Source organism: Rhineura floridana, chromosome 4 (genome assembly GCF_030035675.1).
Source record: "Rhineura floridana isolate rRhiFlo1 chromosome 4, rRhiFlo1.hap2, whole genome shotgun sequence".
NCBI classification, from domain to species: Eukaryota; Metazoa; Chordata; class Lepidosauria; order Squamata; family Rhineuridae; genus Rhineura; species Rhineura floridana.
The window spans coordinates 134190932-134208527 of NC_084483.1; the positions used below are offsets into that span (position 1 = coordinate 134190932).

Below are 17596 nucleotides of genomic sequence, written 5' to 3' on the forward strand. Positions count from 1 at the left end.
TTTCTGAACCTCACTTTCTAGTTTTGCCTCCTCAGGATCAACAAGCTGTGACTCAAGTGGCCGCACTAACTGACTGCTGCTCTCAGCAGCAAAACCTGCAACAGGCGTCTCTGTAATAAACAAGAAATAATGCTCCTATATGGGTGAACTTCAGCTGTGATGTGCCCCCATCTCTTCCCCATGCTGCAAGATGCCCCAGTCAGAGTGGAAGTAAGCAGGTCGATAGCACAATTAAAAGAGATCCTATTTGCATCATTTTTGCTCATAGAATAACCCTGCCTGGGCCAGTCTAACCTACTATCTCACAGGGTTGTTGTGAGAACAACATGAGACTAGGGTTCAAATCCCCACATAGCCATGAAGCTCACTGGGTGACCTTGGGCCAGTCACTGCCTCTCAGCCTCATGAAAACCCTATTCATAGGGTCACCATAAGTTGGAATCAACTTGAAGGCGGTACATATATTTTTTATTTTGAATATGATGATTATGATAATAAATATGCAGCATTTCAAATTAATTCTGTATGAGAAGCATTCCATGCCAAGCTTGGAAAACCAAGGATGAGGTATAAAATGTAGACAAAAATACTTTTGACAAAACGCGTTTATCTTTTATATCTATATCTATAATTAGCAATACAGCTGAATGATGTATGTAAAGTATTTTTTCTTTCCCTTTTCTTTTTTATTAATATTTTAGTACTACTGCTAAAGTTCTGATGAAAGAATAAAGCATTCATTAGCCAAATTCAAATGATTAGAACACATCACATAAATTCCACTGAAGTTGGAGTTTTTGCCATAGAAAATGAAAAAAACATATAACCTATGATAGTCCAACAGACAATCAGAACTAATATAAAACCCTATTGCTTCTCATTTGCAAATCTTGCAAGATCTAAGGTAACTCTAGATCATGTGAGTTCAGGTGATGCATGTTATGTACATTTGTATAGATATTAGCAGAGATTGTCAACAGTCTCTCTCTCTCTGGGACTGGGAATCTCTCTCTTTCTCACAGAACATGAGTTTGAGAGCTGGGGGACTGAGAGGAGGAGCTGCAAGGACCCTACTTCTCACCTCATCTCTGCCAAGAACAAAAAAATCAGCCTTAAGCCATTTATTATATGCCTAATGATTTTATTATTATTATTATTATTATTATTATTATTATTATTATTATTACTGAGACAGTTTTTGTCCCACATACAATTCAGTCTTGTGATTAAACAGGACAAAAATACAAATAAAAAGAAAGATGGAGTTCAAATAAATATACAATAAAAAGCTAGCCAGCATTTTAAAAGGCAGGAGTGCTCTGTCTAGATAAATACAGCACACAAGTATGCATGGGAACAAGGGGGAGAGTTCAAAAAGGGGGGGAAGGAAGAGAAGTAGGCCAGAGCTTGGAAAAGTTACTTTTTTGAACTACAGCTCCCATCAGCCTAATCCAGTGGCCATGTTGCCTAGGGCTGATGGGAGTTGTAGTTCAAAAAAGTAACTTTTCCAAGCTCTGAGTAGGCCGAAGTTTCGGAAGTGCCTTGTGATTGATGGAGGGGGCGGCAGAGGCAAGGAGAGGCAGTGGGGGGCAGAACGGTGCCGCGGGGGGGCAGGGGGGCAGAACGGTGCCGCGGGGGGGCACACACACACACACACAAATCATCGTCACTCACCTCCACAGCTCTTCGCCATTCTGCTGCTGCCTTCTCCTCCGTTGTCCTTGCCCTACCGTTTTCCTCCGGTGTCCATTTTTTCCTCTCAGATGCTAGCAGGCCCTGCCTATTCACCTCTTCCCTCGTGCATCCTAACACAGATCACGAGGGAAGAGAGAGAGTGCGCAGAGGTCCAATCAGTGTGAGGCACATGTCTTGTGTTAACCAATCACAGCCAGGAGCTGTCTTCCCCTTGTTCCCGCCCCCAAGTAACGTGCAACCTAACGTGGAAACGTTAAAGTTGCAGCTGAAAAGTAGGGAAATTACTAGTTGTTCCGTTACTTGCCAAATGTAATGGAATTACCCACTCGTTATTTAAAATTGTAACGAATTACAAGTAACTCACTAAAAATAACGAGTTACTTCCAAGCTCTGCCTACCCCATTACAAATAAATACATTGATTGGCTTTTACTCCATTAATTTGTCTAACACCCTTTTAAAATCAACTAAGCTAGTGGCCATAACCATATATTATGGCAGCAAATCATATAAGTTAGTTATGCACTGTATGAAATACTTCTTTTCTCTGTCCTGAATCACCTGCAATCAGTTTCTCTAGTATTTGGGGATGGGGAGTTACAGTTTACAATTGTGGGTATTTTTTTCTATAAAGCCAGTCATAAAAACTGTTCTTCATCCATGGTTTAAATAAATACATTACTGACGGGTGCATTGAGTACTATACAGAATATTATTATTATTATGTATATTTCTAGCTTTCCATTTTGTCATTTGTTTCTCTTCCCCTACCCCATTTTAATTGTCGCAAAACTAACTCAATGCTACCCTAAGTAACATTTAGGTTAGGGTGGTTAAAATTCCGATTATTAATAATGGTTGCATCTCAGCTGTTACTAATGGGAAGACAGCAATGAGAGTATTAGACACAAAAGAGATGAGTATCAAACTATATGCTATAATCGCATTCTGTTATATCTCATGGGCCACATGGTGATTCGTCCAAAATCCCTTATCACAGTTGCCTCAGGCTCCAAACTACATTTTTTGTTTGTATCAGTCAACATAAATATCAATTTTTTTTGAGTTGAAGAAATTTAACGTGATTATGCTGTACTGCAAATCTCAAAGAAAGAAAGCATGCAAGGGAGGGGGCACATCTAGTTGCACCTCTTAATTCCCAGATAGAAATCTTACAATTATTTAGGGGGGTGACATTCTTTGAAGGATGGTTACTATTGACAATGCACAAAGGAGCCTTACTTAGCTATTCTATTTTAGAATTTAGAAAGTGGGAGAAGAAATGGATATGGACTTTAATATGCTGCAGCACTATGATATACATTTACATTGCTGCTGAAAACTGACAGCAATGCAGTACCCTATAGCTTTGCAAATGAATATGCCCCCACCACTTCTCACTATTTGTCTTCATTATTTCTATTCAACCTTATCTTTTAATTTAACTAGTGCACTTGTCAATCCTTGAGGATGTAGCAACAGTATTCAATGTTTGAAACACGGCAGCCAATGAATGGTTACTTGATAAGGCATAAAGGATGTATATTTTTTCAAGGGAGCTTACATTTAGATTTACAAAATGAACACTACTTTAGGTTGCAAAGTATCTTTTTACTCAATCTTGTATGTCTCTAAACGATTAAAGGGGCTGTGACTAAATGGCTAGACGGTTTGAACATATGAGACCTCAGATTTGATGGTCTGGCATCCCCTGTTAGTGGATGTAGCAGACTCAAAGGCATCTGCCTGAGCCCCTAGAGAACTCCATCAAAGTTGACATTGGGCTATATTGCCCATTGAAGTATACAGCATATGGTGATTCCTTGTATTACTTGGGAGTTTAAAGAGGCACGTATAATTTAATTAGTTTGGAACAAATTTTGTTAATCCAGGAGCTCTCCAGTTTGGCTTTTTTCTATTTTCTGCTGAACATTTTCTTCAGAACCAGGCCCTGTAACTCTCTCTTAACATGGAAAGCCAGCACAAGAATTACAGTGTGCTTTGCTCACCAATAAGGCCCCCTTCTTCCCATTTCTGTGTTACCATCAATAGTTCTATCAATATAATTTCAGCATCTTCACCCCAAGGGTTATATTTCAGTTTAGAATACTTCAACTGAAGTCTGCTTTTGTACCCAAAGTATAGGTGAGGCATCTTTCCCATGCAATTAAATTTGAGGTCAGATTCTATGGAGGATGCAACCAAACTTTTACAACAATGCTCTGCTGCCACTTAGATGTGTGATTCTGGACAACTTAAACACAAATTCACAAGTTGTAGGATTCAAGATTGTAGAGCAGAGGTTTTTTTTGACCTGGGGTCATATTTTGAAATTTGAGAGAGTGCTGTGAGTGCCAGTCACAAAACAGCTGCCATGGGGACATGGCATAACACAAAATTAGAGAAAGTTCAGTTATTGCTGCTCTCCCCCCCCCCGACAATCTCAGGTATGTCCTCCTGAGCCTGATTGTGGAGATACAGTTGTTAAATGCACAAGAATCCTGTTCTCCTCAATACCCATCCTAAACCAAAGCCTAGGCTGACATCCTGTACCTAGTTATTTGGGAATTTACCCCATAAAACACAAACAGCCTTATTTCTTAATTAGATGTGTATACCACTGTATCGTGAGTAAACATTAGGTCCGGCACAGCAGAAAACATTTTGTGTGTAATTTCTGGAGAGGGTTGTTTAACATCCCTCCACAGCACTCTGTTGGAATTCACAGTGTGCCCACTGATCCAAAAAGGCTGGCGAGCCCTATTCTAGGGAATACCTGATGTCAGATAAATCCATCATAGGAAAGGTGCGTCCTGGTTGCTAGGAAAAAGGAAGGGCAAACTGCGGGATCCAAGGCCCACTAGAAAATAAGAAGGAGGAAAAGTGTGGTAAAGTGGAAGGGAAATCAGAAATCTTCAGGACTCCAGAGATTCTATTGCCTGGTGTCCAAACAACTCAATTAAAAATCACAACTCTGACTTCTCTCATTGGCTAATAACACTGACAGGCAGGAGCAGCTAGGCTGGCTTATTTCACAGAAATGGCTGAGAAGAGTACCTGCACATTTACTTAATAACTTTTTTCTAGAGACTGACTTTTTTGGGGGGAAAGTAAGCAAGCTCAGAGTCTAGAGCCCCTATTTGTGGGTGCTAGTGAAGGCCTTCATAGGTGCATGGCAACTCCATTGTAGAGGGTAGAGGGTGGGCTGTTGCTGCTTAGCTGGATGGCTCATAGAAATATTCTTTTTTAAAAACTTCTTGCAGTGGGTGTGCTGCTGCTGGGGTGAAGCTCCAGTTGTGCCCACCACCTTTAATTCCTCACTTTAAGCTCTCTTCATAGCCATGTCCTGATGTCACGAGTGGGCAAATGGGCATGATTTGGATAATAGCTTCATAGGCCAAATTGGAATCTGTGCCAGGCTACCCCTGCTTTATTCTCTATTATGTGGGCGAAACAGCACAGTCCATGTACAAGAGGGAGGCACAGCAGATTTGGGAGAACCCCACGGTTTGCAGAAGTACAAGAAATCTTCAGGAATAAAATTTAAGGGGTGGAAAAACCCCAAACAGTCCAATGAATATTGAGCATGGTCAGCAGCCACAGAACACTAAGCAGCTGTTGGGGGCTGGAAAATGGGGCAGCAGGATGGTATGGAATATCCTGGAAAAGGGCATGGCTGACTAGCTGGGCAAAACCCTGAACAATATTTTGTTGCATAATCCACTTGTATTTCTCTCTCTTTATGAGAGAGTCAGAACAGCTTTCTGTGCAATAAATTATGAATATTATACACTAGATAATATCCTTTTTAAAAGATACAGTGTATAAAATAAACCAGTTAGAAAGTAAGCTCTTACAAGGCTCCTTGCTGCTTTCCTTGTAAATTAGTTAATTTCCTTCCTTTGACAAGTCAGTTCTGCAAGCTTATCTTCATCATCTTAGAAAGAAATGAAAGGAAAAACAATGAACTACAGCAGCCTGTCATTTTGTGTTTCCCATGGAGATAATTTAACTATAACACAGTGACATTGAACATTGATAGGAAAATGACAGGCCGTGATTAAAGTTTTGTCCTAGATGAAATGAATGTCTGGCAGATGAAAAGAATACAAAAACCCCCAAACTTAATTCCTATCCCTGACTTTTGCTGAAATGCTTTTTTATTACTGTTATTGCCCAGTATTATGTGGTATGTTGTTTTTAATAACCATAATCAAACATCCATTATCAGTTTTCAGCAATAGAAAAATTGTTCTTTCGCTTTTATTTTCTCAAAAGGCCATACAGAGTGTAAAGAGTGGTTACATAATCTGTACACTCACATAAAATACAAGTTTTCTCCTCAAGATACCAGTGTCAGACTCCCCCGCCCCCATTCTTTTAAGGGCAAGAGAAAGAGAAAAAATTTTGCCGTGCTATTTTTAGATTTCAGCAATTCATTGTACTCTGTGGGTGCACATGTGGCTTTTTATTATTGGCTATGAAACTGAAGATACAAATTGTTTATATGTATTAAGATTTAGTGAGGGAAGAAGACATGGGCAGGCATCCAGTCAACTGTGCAATATACATTTTCAAAGCAAAATGTCAAAACAGCTTTTTCAATAAAACAGCATGTTTTCAATTATTGTTGAATCTGCATGCATATGAGAACTCTCGACTTCACTGACATGTTGAAATGGCACACTCTGATCCTAACTATGCTACCGCACGCACACGCATGTGTGTCGAGTTTATGCACTAGTGGTCTTTTCCATTCAGGTTAATGGAAATTGCAGCTCTGTACAACTTCCTTTTGCTGTTCCCGCAGTGTATATGGAAGCTTTTGTGAGTGGGGCACGTCCATATAAGCATTAGAGGCACTGCAAGGAATTCCAGTATGATGACTGTATATGAACCAACTGTTCTGATGCATAAACCAAGCAACTCTCAGACAAAAGGTTTTGGTTCTGTTCTAGAAGAAGGCCCATTTGTGAATGAGTTCTAAAGCATTGTTACTCTCCAGAAGCAAGACTTGCTAATTTCTATAGAATTGGCTTTATTTTCCAAAGATCTGAGAAACCACTTACTCTTCCCATTCATGTAATCCTGTTACCTTTGTCTACAACCATCACTTGTCCTGTCAACCATCACCTTCTGAAGATTGTTCCTGATGGTAGCTCATTTAATTTTTCACTTCCTAGTAAATTATTCCTGTTGACTCCTGTGGTAGAAAATAGCATAAGCATGCATAGGGCTGGGCACTTTTCTACTTACTTAATATTAATGATGTTACACATTTGGGTTAGGCAACATTGGAAACCAATTATACAAGAGAGAAACAAAAGCTATTTTAAAAAAATAGATCATGTAAAAGCAAGGTTCACAGTGTTTCCTGTCTGAAATATCTCTAGGTATAACATAAGCATATTAATGTTGAATTCTGAAAGAAAACATGACTTCTTTGGTCAAATATATGTTATACTTACTTTATATTCCAGTTATTACACCTTCATTGTAATTTCTGGCCTTTATTGACCCATAAACTTGGTAACCTCAAATCTATATAATGCAAAGCTAAGGAATTGCATTCAGTTTACCAGTTTCATATTGCATTCTGTTTAGCAGTTTCATACTGTTTTATCAACTAATTTGTTCCATAAATGCAGAGGCATACCTTTGAAAATCAATATTTAATTGTACAGCAGTTATGAAATGCATTTATAACAATGGCATTGTGCAAGTCTTTTGCTTCCCAAAGTTAATCTCATTATACTAAAGAATATGCTGGGCTAATCTCTTTCCCTGATGCTGTAAATTTTTGTACCACCATTTATGCTTGCCACCTTTCATATACATTTATATCACAAAGCTTATTACAAGATGATAAAAGAAACCAATTAAAAGTTCTGACAAATAAACCATTTATAAGATGAATGTGTTGTATAATTTAGATCTAATCATCAAACCCAATTATGAATCACAATAAAATGTGTTTCATGTACTGTTTTCCATTTTAATATACCTTCCATTTTTTTCTGAAATATTTAAACTATAAGGAAAATGGAGGAGAAACATGTTTTGGGAAGAATTTTGCTGTGAATAATAAATAATATACTTGACCAAACCTTGAACAGTCGCTTCAGAATAGACAGAATCAATCTCATGTCTTAAGTCAGGATTTTCTAGACATATATCACATCTGTACTACCTACGTGTGTGCATCTCTCACACACCTGCTCTTGTGGATTAACATTCATCATCCAATGTGATCAGTGTGTCAAATAATAGTGAACAATGTTTATAACAGAGAGTCGCCTAAAGATTCTCTCACTGACAGAAAAGTTAAACCTCCTTAGAGTTATTAGCCAATCAATCAAAATGACTAAGCAACCATGCCCTATTTTACAAGGGAAGTTTGTAGAAAAACTTTCGTATAAGAACGTAAGAAGCTGCCTTACACTGAATCAGACCATTGGTTTATCTAGCTCAGTATAGTCTACATTGACTGGCAGAGGCTCTGCAGGATTTCAGACAGGAGTCCATCCCAATCCTATCTGGAGTTGCTGGGGATTGAACCTGGAACATTCTGCATGCAAAACAGATGCTCTGCTACTGAACTACAGCCCTTTCCCTAGTGCTCACTAACCAACCTAACATAAAGAACTGTTGCTTCCTCCTTTCAGACAGGATGATTGTGAATTTGAAAGCAAACTATCCACTGCCCTGTCTAAGAGTAAGTTTCTTAGTCCTTGCACATGTCCATGCCTACCATACCCCACACAATATGGTGCATTCTGTCAGTTTACTGCCTGGTGTTTTAGGACAAGAGAGGGGATTTTCTTGTAATGACCTGTCTCAAGTCTCCAGATTAATCTAAACTCAACATAAGATTCAGTGGGAGGTGCTGTAAAATAGGCATAATTGTAATGTATCTTGTAGGGATATTGTGTAGAAGTGGAAGGAGTTATACAACCCAGGGCATAGTATGCCAGAAGAGATAGCAGATACAATGAAGAAGCAGATCAGATAGCATTAAATGACTCAGGCAAATAAATGGAGCCACACACTTGCCCACAGGTGTCAAAGCTTGCCAGGTTCACTGGACAAGTTGATATGTTCTCTTTCTGGTTCCAAATATAGATGAGTACAATAAGGATTAGAGCACTGTGCACAGTAAAAAAAATCTGTACGTATTTTGATTATAATAACGGTGCAAACACCAAGAATTCTTTTTTGTCATTTAAATATGGATAGGCTATTGACCAGCTGGAATATAGACTACTAATATGGGATCTGCTCAAGAATGTTCCCATTACTGTGATCCCATGAGATTCAGGCAGTGATTTGTAGATCTCAAGCTACATACCAACTTTAAACGAACAGCTATACAGACTCACAGTAGTAATGCAGTGGTTCTTTTTCTGAACCATAGGTATTCACACAGGCATACCCAAAATAGTGCTGTCTGGATTTTTCTTGTGGACATATATTTATTTATATATGCTGTAGTTCAGAAAAGAATTTATAGTAAAGAATTGAGAATTACTGGATGATGTAATAGGCATATCCCACAAGAATAGTCTAAACAAACAGTATTAGATTCAGGTATATAATTGTACTACTCAGTTTTAAAGCAATTTGTATTCATCACAGATTTATTTGAAGAAATTAGGTTTTATTATAGATAACACATTTTGGCTGCAATCCCATGCACTTTTAAGTTTCCCTAATTCCTTTTGAAATCAGGGTGGCTGAGTCTTGCTCTCTGTTGGCTTCATGGAGCCTGAAATCCTTGGTATTTTAAGTAGAACTGTCTAATCCAGCAGGTGCAATGAGCACAGATAGACTCCAATGCACATACAGAGCTCTATACAAGCTGGCTCTTCAGGCAGGCTTTTGGGGTGGGTTAGGTTTTATTATTCTGGTTTGAGATTTTAAATGTTTTAATGTTTTTGGATGTTTTATTTTGTACGTCGCCCAGAGTAGCTGGATAACCAGCCAGATGGGCGACAAACAAACAAACAAACAAATAAATACAGGAAGGGTTCACCCAGGCTTTGCATACACAACCCAAGGCTGAAGTGAAAGTGGAAGCCCCTGCTTCTGTGTAGCTTGCTGTGCACATCAACTTGCCATAGAGTGCTAGATTACCACCATTGCGTGGACAGAACGTTGTGTTGGGCCATTTTAGGCTACTGTGCAACTTGATTGACTAGTGTGAATGAATGAGGCATAGAATTTTCACAATAGTTGTAGAGTTTGGAGGAGAAACCAAGACCTTCATAGCCTAATAAGGAGTAGACAACAGTATCTAATATGCAGTGTCCCCCTTGATATCTAATAGTAGACAAATGTATTACAAGTCAGACTGAAACAGACAGTTACTGATTTTTGGGGGGGGGAACCACACACACTTTGTTGAACTCATTTATGAGAGCTACAATTTTTTTGTCTTGGTAAAAATATAGTACAAAACAAGAGAGTCCCAAAGTATTACGTAAGATATGAACTCTTGTCTCTGAACAGAGTTCTTATTTTGTTTTGGCTTTTATTTCAGCTGTGGGAGCCAGCTTCTTGAAAGAGTGTGGGAAGCTGACTTAGAGGCCTGTCAGCTGTTGATCCGAGGGTTTCCGCTGAAGGAAGGTGGTTGCTGTGTTTCCGAAGAAGAAGAGAGCCAAACAGATGAAGTGGAGGATACTGCTGGTGCCTCTTTGAGCACCAAGCGGGAACAATCAAAACACTTCGCAATTAGAGATTCCACGTGGAATACTGTCCAATGCCCTGTTATCCAAAGCAAACACCAAAGTACACACTGGGAACTGAAAGAGGTATCACTTTTTTCTGTGTTTTGCTTTGCTTTGCCTTTCAGTTTGCTTTCCACTAATGTCATTCTTTTCAGTTTTGACAGGAGTTCTGCTTGGGCTTAAGAATTACTTAGCAGCTTTAGAATATAGAAATTTACACTTGGAATCAGATGACGAAAAGGTTCTGTGCCACATGTCACCAAAATCACTTTCATGGGAGATTGCAATGCACGGGACAATTCCACCTACATGTAACCTGTTGAATGTGCAGTGATTTACCACAGATAGGAAGCAGTGACTGACTGTGTAGGAATTAGAAAGTGGCCCTTTGAGCCAAATAACGCATGATGTTAAAAACATGCCCATGAAAACTGCAGCTGTGGGGGATCTGATCAGGACTGGGACTGTAGCGAGTGGGGGAGGGGAGAATAAAGCCTCCATGCCCTTTAGCCAGGGTTCTGATCTGGATTGCCAGCACACACACTGCAACCCCCCCACAAAGAAATAGGCTGTTTCAGTTTTGCCCTCAGTGTACTACTGGAAACAGCTGTGGCTTTTTTCTTGCTGAAGAACAGGTTTTACCAGGTTTTGGGGCCCTTCCAAATGCTTCCTTGCCAGCCTTCCATTACCCACAGCCTTCTGTGGGGCTAGCTTTTCTCACTATCCTTTGACCAAGTTTACCTTGGAAAGGAAACCTGCTTCAGAAAACGCTTCCAGCCCCTTTGAGAAACTACATTTCTCAGGAAACCTTGTGCTGTGAAGTACCTGTTGGTAAAGTTTTAGGGGCCAAGGAACAGCCTTCCTCTTTGTGCCAGCCCTACTGTTGCTAGAAGGTAAGTTTTGGGGAAAGAGAAAAGGACAAGGTCAGCTTGAAATGGCCTGAGCTTATTTACATGCCAAGTCAACATTCAAAAAGATTTTGGCTTGCATCATAAAAGGCTTGGTACTTCTAAAGTGAAGTTGTGTTCTTTTTTGAATACCTGTACCCTTCTCCCTTGCACAGTTCTGAAACTCTGCAGTGGTAATGTCCGTATGGTTGTAAACACACTGGTTGCCAGATTAAAGCATTTCCATTAGCCACACCTGGAAGGGGAACAGGTTGATCTGCTGATCAGTTGTGAAATCTCTTTGAAGCTGATTTTTTTTTTTAAAAAGCACTCAAGCTGCTCCCACCAGGTTTTAAAGTAAAAAGGGGCAGGGTTTGACTAGCATCATGTGCCACTGTTTTCAGAAGAGAAAGGTGGAGACCACTGGAATTGGCAGAACAGAACAGTGAGTGTGTTTCTGTGTGACTCTTGAGCATGCTTCAAATAAAACTATGGAATTCACTCCCACAAGAATTAATGATGGCCACCAACTTGGAAGGCTTTAAAAGAGGATTAGACATATTCATGCAGAATAAAGCCATCAATAGCTACTATCCATGATGGCTGTGCTGTTCTACCACAGTCAGATGCAGTATGCTTCTAAAAACCAGTTGCTGGAAGCTGCAGGAGGGGAGAGTGTTCTTACACTCAGGTCCTGCTTGTGGGCTTCCCATGGGCATCTGGTTGGCCACTGTGAGAATAGGATGCTGGACTAGATGGGCCACTGGCCTGGTCCAGCAGGCTCTTTAAGCTAAAGGTAACACCAAGATTGTACCTAGCCCTGTCTGTCAGGTGGGATGCAACAGAACTTACCCACTAAATGGCAGTGCCTGCTAGAATAATGATTTAACTAATAAACAGTCTGAATCCTAGCAAGATGGAGGCACTGTGGGTTGGTGGTTCCTGAGTTCGGATAATTGGTCAGTTGCCTGCTTTGGATGGGGTCGTTCTCCCTCTGAAAGAGCAGGTTCATAGTCTGGGGGTGCTCCTTGATTCATCTTTGTCACTAGAGGCCCAGGTGACCTCAGTAGCTAGGAGTGCCTTTTACCAGCTTTGGCTGGTAAGACAGCTGCGGCCGTTTCTGGACTGGGATAGCCCGACTGCTGTTGTCTATGCACTGGTAACCTCCAGGCTGGATTACTGTAATGCACTTTATGTGGGGTTGCCCTTAAGGTTGGTCTGGAAGTTGCAGCTGGTGCAAAATGTGGCAGTGAGACTGCTCACTGGGGCAGGGTATCGCCAACATGTCACCCCATTGCTGAAAGAATTGCACTGGCTGCTCATTTGCTATCGGGCTAAGTTCAAGGTTCTAGTTTTGGTGTACAAAGCCCTATACAGGTTGAGACCAGGATACCTGAAAGATTGTCTTATCCTTTATATACTGAGTCAATCACTGCGCTCTGCTGGTGAGGGCCTCCTGCAGATACCATCTTATCAGGAGGTCTATTATGCACAACATAGGAAACGGACCTTTAGTGTGGCAGCACCTACCCTGTGGAATTCCCTCCCCTTGAATATTAGGCAGGCGCCATCTCTGTTATCTTTTCGGCACCTATTGAAGACTTTCCTCTTTCAACAACCCTTTTAAGTTGAGACCTATCCCAGTCTGCATCTGTATTGAAATTGCTTTTTCATATGTTTGTAAACTTTCTTTTTTAAAATGTTTTTAATCTTAGAAGACATTTTTGAAGATGTTTTGTTTTGGTGCTTTTGTTTGCCGCCCTGGGCTCCTGCTGGGAGGAAGGGTGGGATATAAATCAAATAATAATAATAACTATTTCTTTTGTCTCTCCTGAATCTTCCAACATTCAGCTTCATTGAATGCCCACAAGTTCTAGTGTTATGTGAGAGGGAGAAAAACTTTCCTATATGCACTTTCTCAATGCCATGCATAATTTTATATACTTCTATCATGTCACCTCTGACTCACCTTTTCTATAAACTAAAAAGCCCCAAATGCTGCAACCTTTCCTCGTAAGGGAATCGCTCCATCCCCTTGATCATTCTGATTGCCCTTTTCTGAACCTTTTCCAACTTTACAATATCCTTTTTGAGGTGAGGTGACCAGAACTGTACTCAGGATTTCAAATGTGGCCGCACCATAGATTTATACAACAGCATTATGATATCAGCAGTGTTATTTTACCACATGTTCACTCACTTTGGAGAGGTCCTTTTAGAGCTCCACAATCTCTTTTTGTTTTAACAACCTGAACAATTTAGTATCATAAGCAAACTTGGCCACCTCACTGCTCACCCCTAATTCTAGGTTGTGTGTGAAAAAGTTAAAAAGCACATGTTCCAATATTGATCCTTGAGGGACTCCACTTACTACAACCCTCCACTGGGAGAACTGTTTATTCCTGCTCTCTGTTTCCTGCTACGTAACCAGTTCCTGATCCACATGAGGACCTCTCCTCTTATTCTATGACTGCTAATCTTGCTCAGGAGTCTTTGGTAAGGTACTTTGTCAAAAGCTTTTTGAAAGTCTGAGTACACTATGTCCACTGGATCCCCACTATCTATATGCTTGTTGATACTCTCAAAGAATTCTAGTAGATTAGTGAGACAGTACTTTCCCTTGCAGAAGCCATGCTGGCTCTGCTTCAGCAAGGCTTGTTCTTCTATCTGCTTGGTTCCTCAGACTCTCTTCCTGCAAATGTTAGTTCAGATTCAGGGATCTGCCCTATATCCTCCACTGTGAAGACAGATGCAAAATATTCATTTAGCTTCTCTTCAGTCTCTTTGTCCTTCTTTAGTACACCTTTGACTCCATTATCATCCAAGGGTCCAATCGCATCCCAAGACGGTCTCCTGCCTTGAATGTATTTCAGTATTTTTGTTGTTGGTTTTCATATGTGAATTCTTTTTTAGCATCCCTTATTGTCTTCTTGCATTTATTTTGCCAGAGTTTGTGTTCCTTTTTATTTTCCTCATTCAGACAAGACTTCTTTGACTCTGCTCATTTAACCACACTGGTATCCTCTTGGCCCTGGTGGTACCTTTCCTGATCTGCTGTATACACTCCAGTTGAACTTCTAATATTGTGTTTTTTAAACAACACCCAAGCAATTTGGAGCTGTTTGACCCTCTGGAATTTGTTTAACAATTTTCCTTTTACCAATCCCCTCACTTTTGTGAATTTTGCTCTTTTGAAGTCACATGTGATCAAGTTGGATTTTCTTGGCAATTGGCCATTAATATGTATGTTTAATTTAATTTAATAGCATTATAGTCACTGTTCTCAATTGGTTCAATTTATATCTTGCACCAGGTCCTAGATGCCACTTAAGATTAAGTCCAGGGTCACCATCCCTCTGGTTAGTTCCATGACCAACTATTCTAGGGCACAGTCATTTAGGGTGTCTAGAAATTTTGCGTCTTTATCATGACTGGAACACACATGTAGCCAGTCTATGTCAGGGTAGTTGGACAGACATTACTACATTTTCTAGTTTGGATGCTTCCTCGATTTCATTTCTCATCTCAAGATCTTCCTGAGCATTTTGATTGGGAGGAAGACAGAATGTCCCCAGTACTTAGTTACTCTTGGGGCACAGCATCACTACCCACAATGATTCTGTGGAGAAGTCTGCCTCTTTGGGGATTTGTAGCTTTCTGGATTCCATCTCCTCTTTAACGTATAGAGCGACACCACCTCCAATACACCCTTCTGATATAATTTATATCCAGGGATAACTGTGGCCCACTGGTTTTTTCTGTTCCACCAGGTTTCTGTTATGCTCCCTATATCAATGCTGTCTTCTAAGACCAAGCACTCCAGTTCTCCCATCTTGGTTCAGAAGCTTCTAGCATTAGCATATAGACACTTGTATATAGTGTCTCTCTTCAAGTGTCTTTGGCACTTTTGGTTTGGCCTGTGGTAATTTTGCCTTTCTGAATTGCTACCCTGTGCCCCTGCTTTCACTATGCCTAATTCTAGGCATAACCCATTTACCTTTTCATCATTTTTTTGGTCTTTATTCCATTTATGTGTGTGTAGGTTTATTCCAAACCGGACCCTCCTCAGCTCCTCTCAGGATTCCCCCCTCAATCAGTTTAAAAGCTGCTCTGCCACCTTTATGATTTTAAGTGCCAGCAGGCTGATTCCATTCTGATTCAAATAGAGCTCATCCCTTTTGTACAGGTCCGGCTTGTGCCAAAATGTTCCCCTGTGCGTAACAAATCCAAACACCTCCCGTGACACCAGTGTTTCATCCACATATTGAGACCACAAAGTTGTGCCTGGCTGACTGGCCATGCACATAGAACCGGTAGCATTTCAGAGAAAGCCACCTTGGAGGTCCTGGTTTTCAACATCTTACCTAGCAACCTAAATTTTGCTTCCAGCTTAGTAGCCAAGGATTAAACCTGGTCCTGATGCAAGTAAACACCTGATTTCTTAAGACTGGAATTGAACGGTGAAAGATTAATAAGAGGAAAAACTAATAAAAGGAAAAACCTTTAAATATTCCAGAAGTAGAAAACTGGTTAGATAGGCAGTATACCTTTTGAATGAGGTCTGTATGATATAGATTTATGTGTAAAAAGTTGACGGATAGGTGGTCATGCATTTGGGGAGTACTCCGATGGCCTTGTGATACATTGCTGCTCACATAGATGGAAAGTTGCCAGGTCTTTGTCAACCTGGGGTTAGGAATGCAAGGCACATTGCAGAGAGATTGAGGGGCTTGATGGACCATGTTTTCAGCACTTTTTTTCCCAATGAAATTGTAATCTTGCTTTGGTATTGACTGCTTTGCAAAACTGTAAGGGTAAAAGTTCTGAAATATTTTCATAAGCACCACATCTAGTTAACCAAAGCCAGTCTCCGTTATTTTTAATACCTTGGTATGTAATTCACAAACGTTTAAATAGATGCTTAATCCATCTACACAGGATTGATACAGATGAACCCAGGATTGTATAATAATGATTAATTGTGCATTAACAACCATTGAGATTTATCAGGGCATGTCACTAAAATACTGACAGTTTCTGACCTGCCTAATAAATTTAGTTCAGAATGCTGATGTGAACCTTTCCATAAATAAGTTGAAAATCGTCATCTATTGTAGCTTTTGATTCTGCCCATCACTCTTTATTTATTTATTTATTATTTGTTTTATATCCCACCCTTCCTCCCAGCAGGAACCCAGGGTGGCATGGAGATGGAGCTAGTAATAGTATTGCTTGGCATCTTGAGTCTAAACACAGAACAGACTTTCAGTTATGTGTTCTACAGACACATAGGCCTAATTAAAGCTCCAGGGTTGGTCTGGATAGGAAATAGAATGTACCTTATTTAAATGGCTCTGCATCAGTACCAGCACTTTTCCTTTCCCTCTAGCTACTTGCCTGTGTGTTTGTGCAAATATATGAATTAAACAACCTGCAAAAAATCATGATGGTCAGAATCTGTTTATGCATGTATAGAGTTTAATTTGAGCCAGGGTTGCTGACTCTCTGCAATGGGAACTAGTATCATCACTTCCAGCAAGGTACTCAGCTGAAGCCTAAACATTATCCCTCAGCCACGGAGGGCTCAGTCACAGAATGTGACGTGACAGTGGTATAATCAGCAGCCAAAGGGGAGGGACTTTCAAACAGGAAGAAAACATAAGAAACCTGGCCTTGCAGTACTGTGATAGGAAAGAAACATGAAAGGGAGGGCTGACATGTTCAATATCGGGAGACAAAGCAGTGCTTGGAAAGTCCTTTATGTAGCAAGCTTTCTGTGACATTCCCCACCCCCAAATAATACCGGATATCACCCAGTTATTTTAACCAAAGGCAGAAAACAATGACAATGTTATAGAGGCAGCACAAAATAAACAATGGTGGCTATAGTAAAAGGATCAAGGACCAGGAAGTCCTTGCTTATAGTTCCTAACCCACAATAAGGGAAAATGGATGGGAAAGACAGCTAATATACCTGACTTCAGTGCTGAACACGGAAGAGAGTGACTGTTTTCTCAATATTAGATAGAAGAATTCACAATGAGTACAACTTTCTCATTCAACAAGAAAGAGCATCATGACATGGAAGTCCAAAAGCAGTCCATCATCCCTGGCTTTGAGGAAGTTGCCTCCTTTTTCTTAGCCAATAGATGACTTAACACTTCCTTGTTGTACTTGCAGCTACGCCGTCTAAAGAAGGCTTCTGTGAAGGGCAACATTTCATTTTATGGTGTCTCATGAAGTTATAGGTCATACGTTTAGCCTTGGGGCTCACAAATGTTCTTGTGGG

At 40.2% G+C, this 17596-nt stretch overlaps 1 protein-coding gene across 1 annotated transcript in view; it reads left to right on the forward strand.

Moving 5' to 3' along the window:
* DISC1 (DISC1 scaffold protein) overlaps positions 1 to 17596 on the forward strand; it is a 289457-nt gene that overhangs the window by 237434 nt on the left and 34427 nt on the right. Inside the window, 1 exon segment of the mRNA XM_061624495.1 lies at positions 10234 to 10504. Within this exon segment, the coding sequence (XP_061480479.1) occupies positions 10234 to 10504 (271 nt within the window).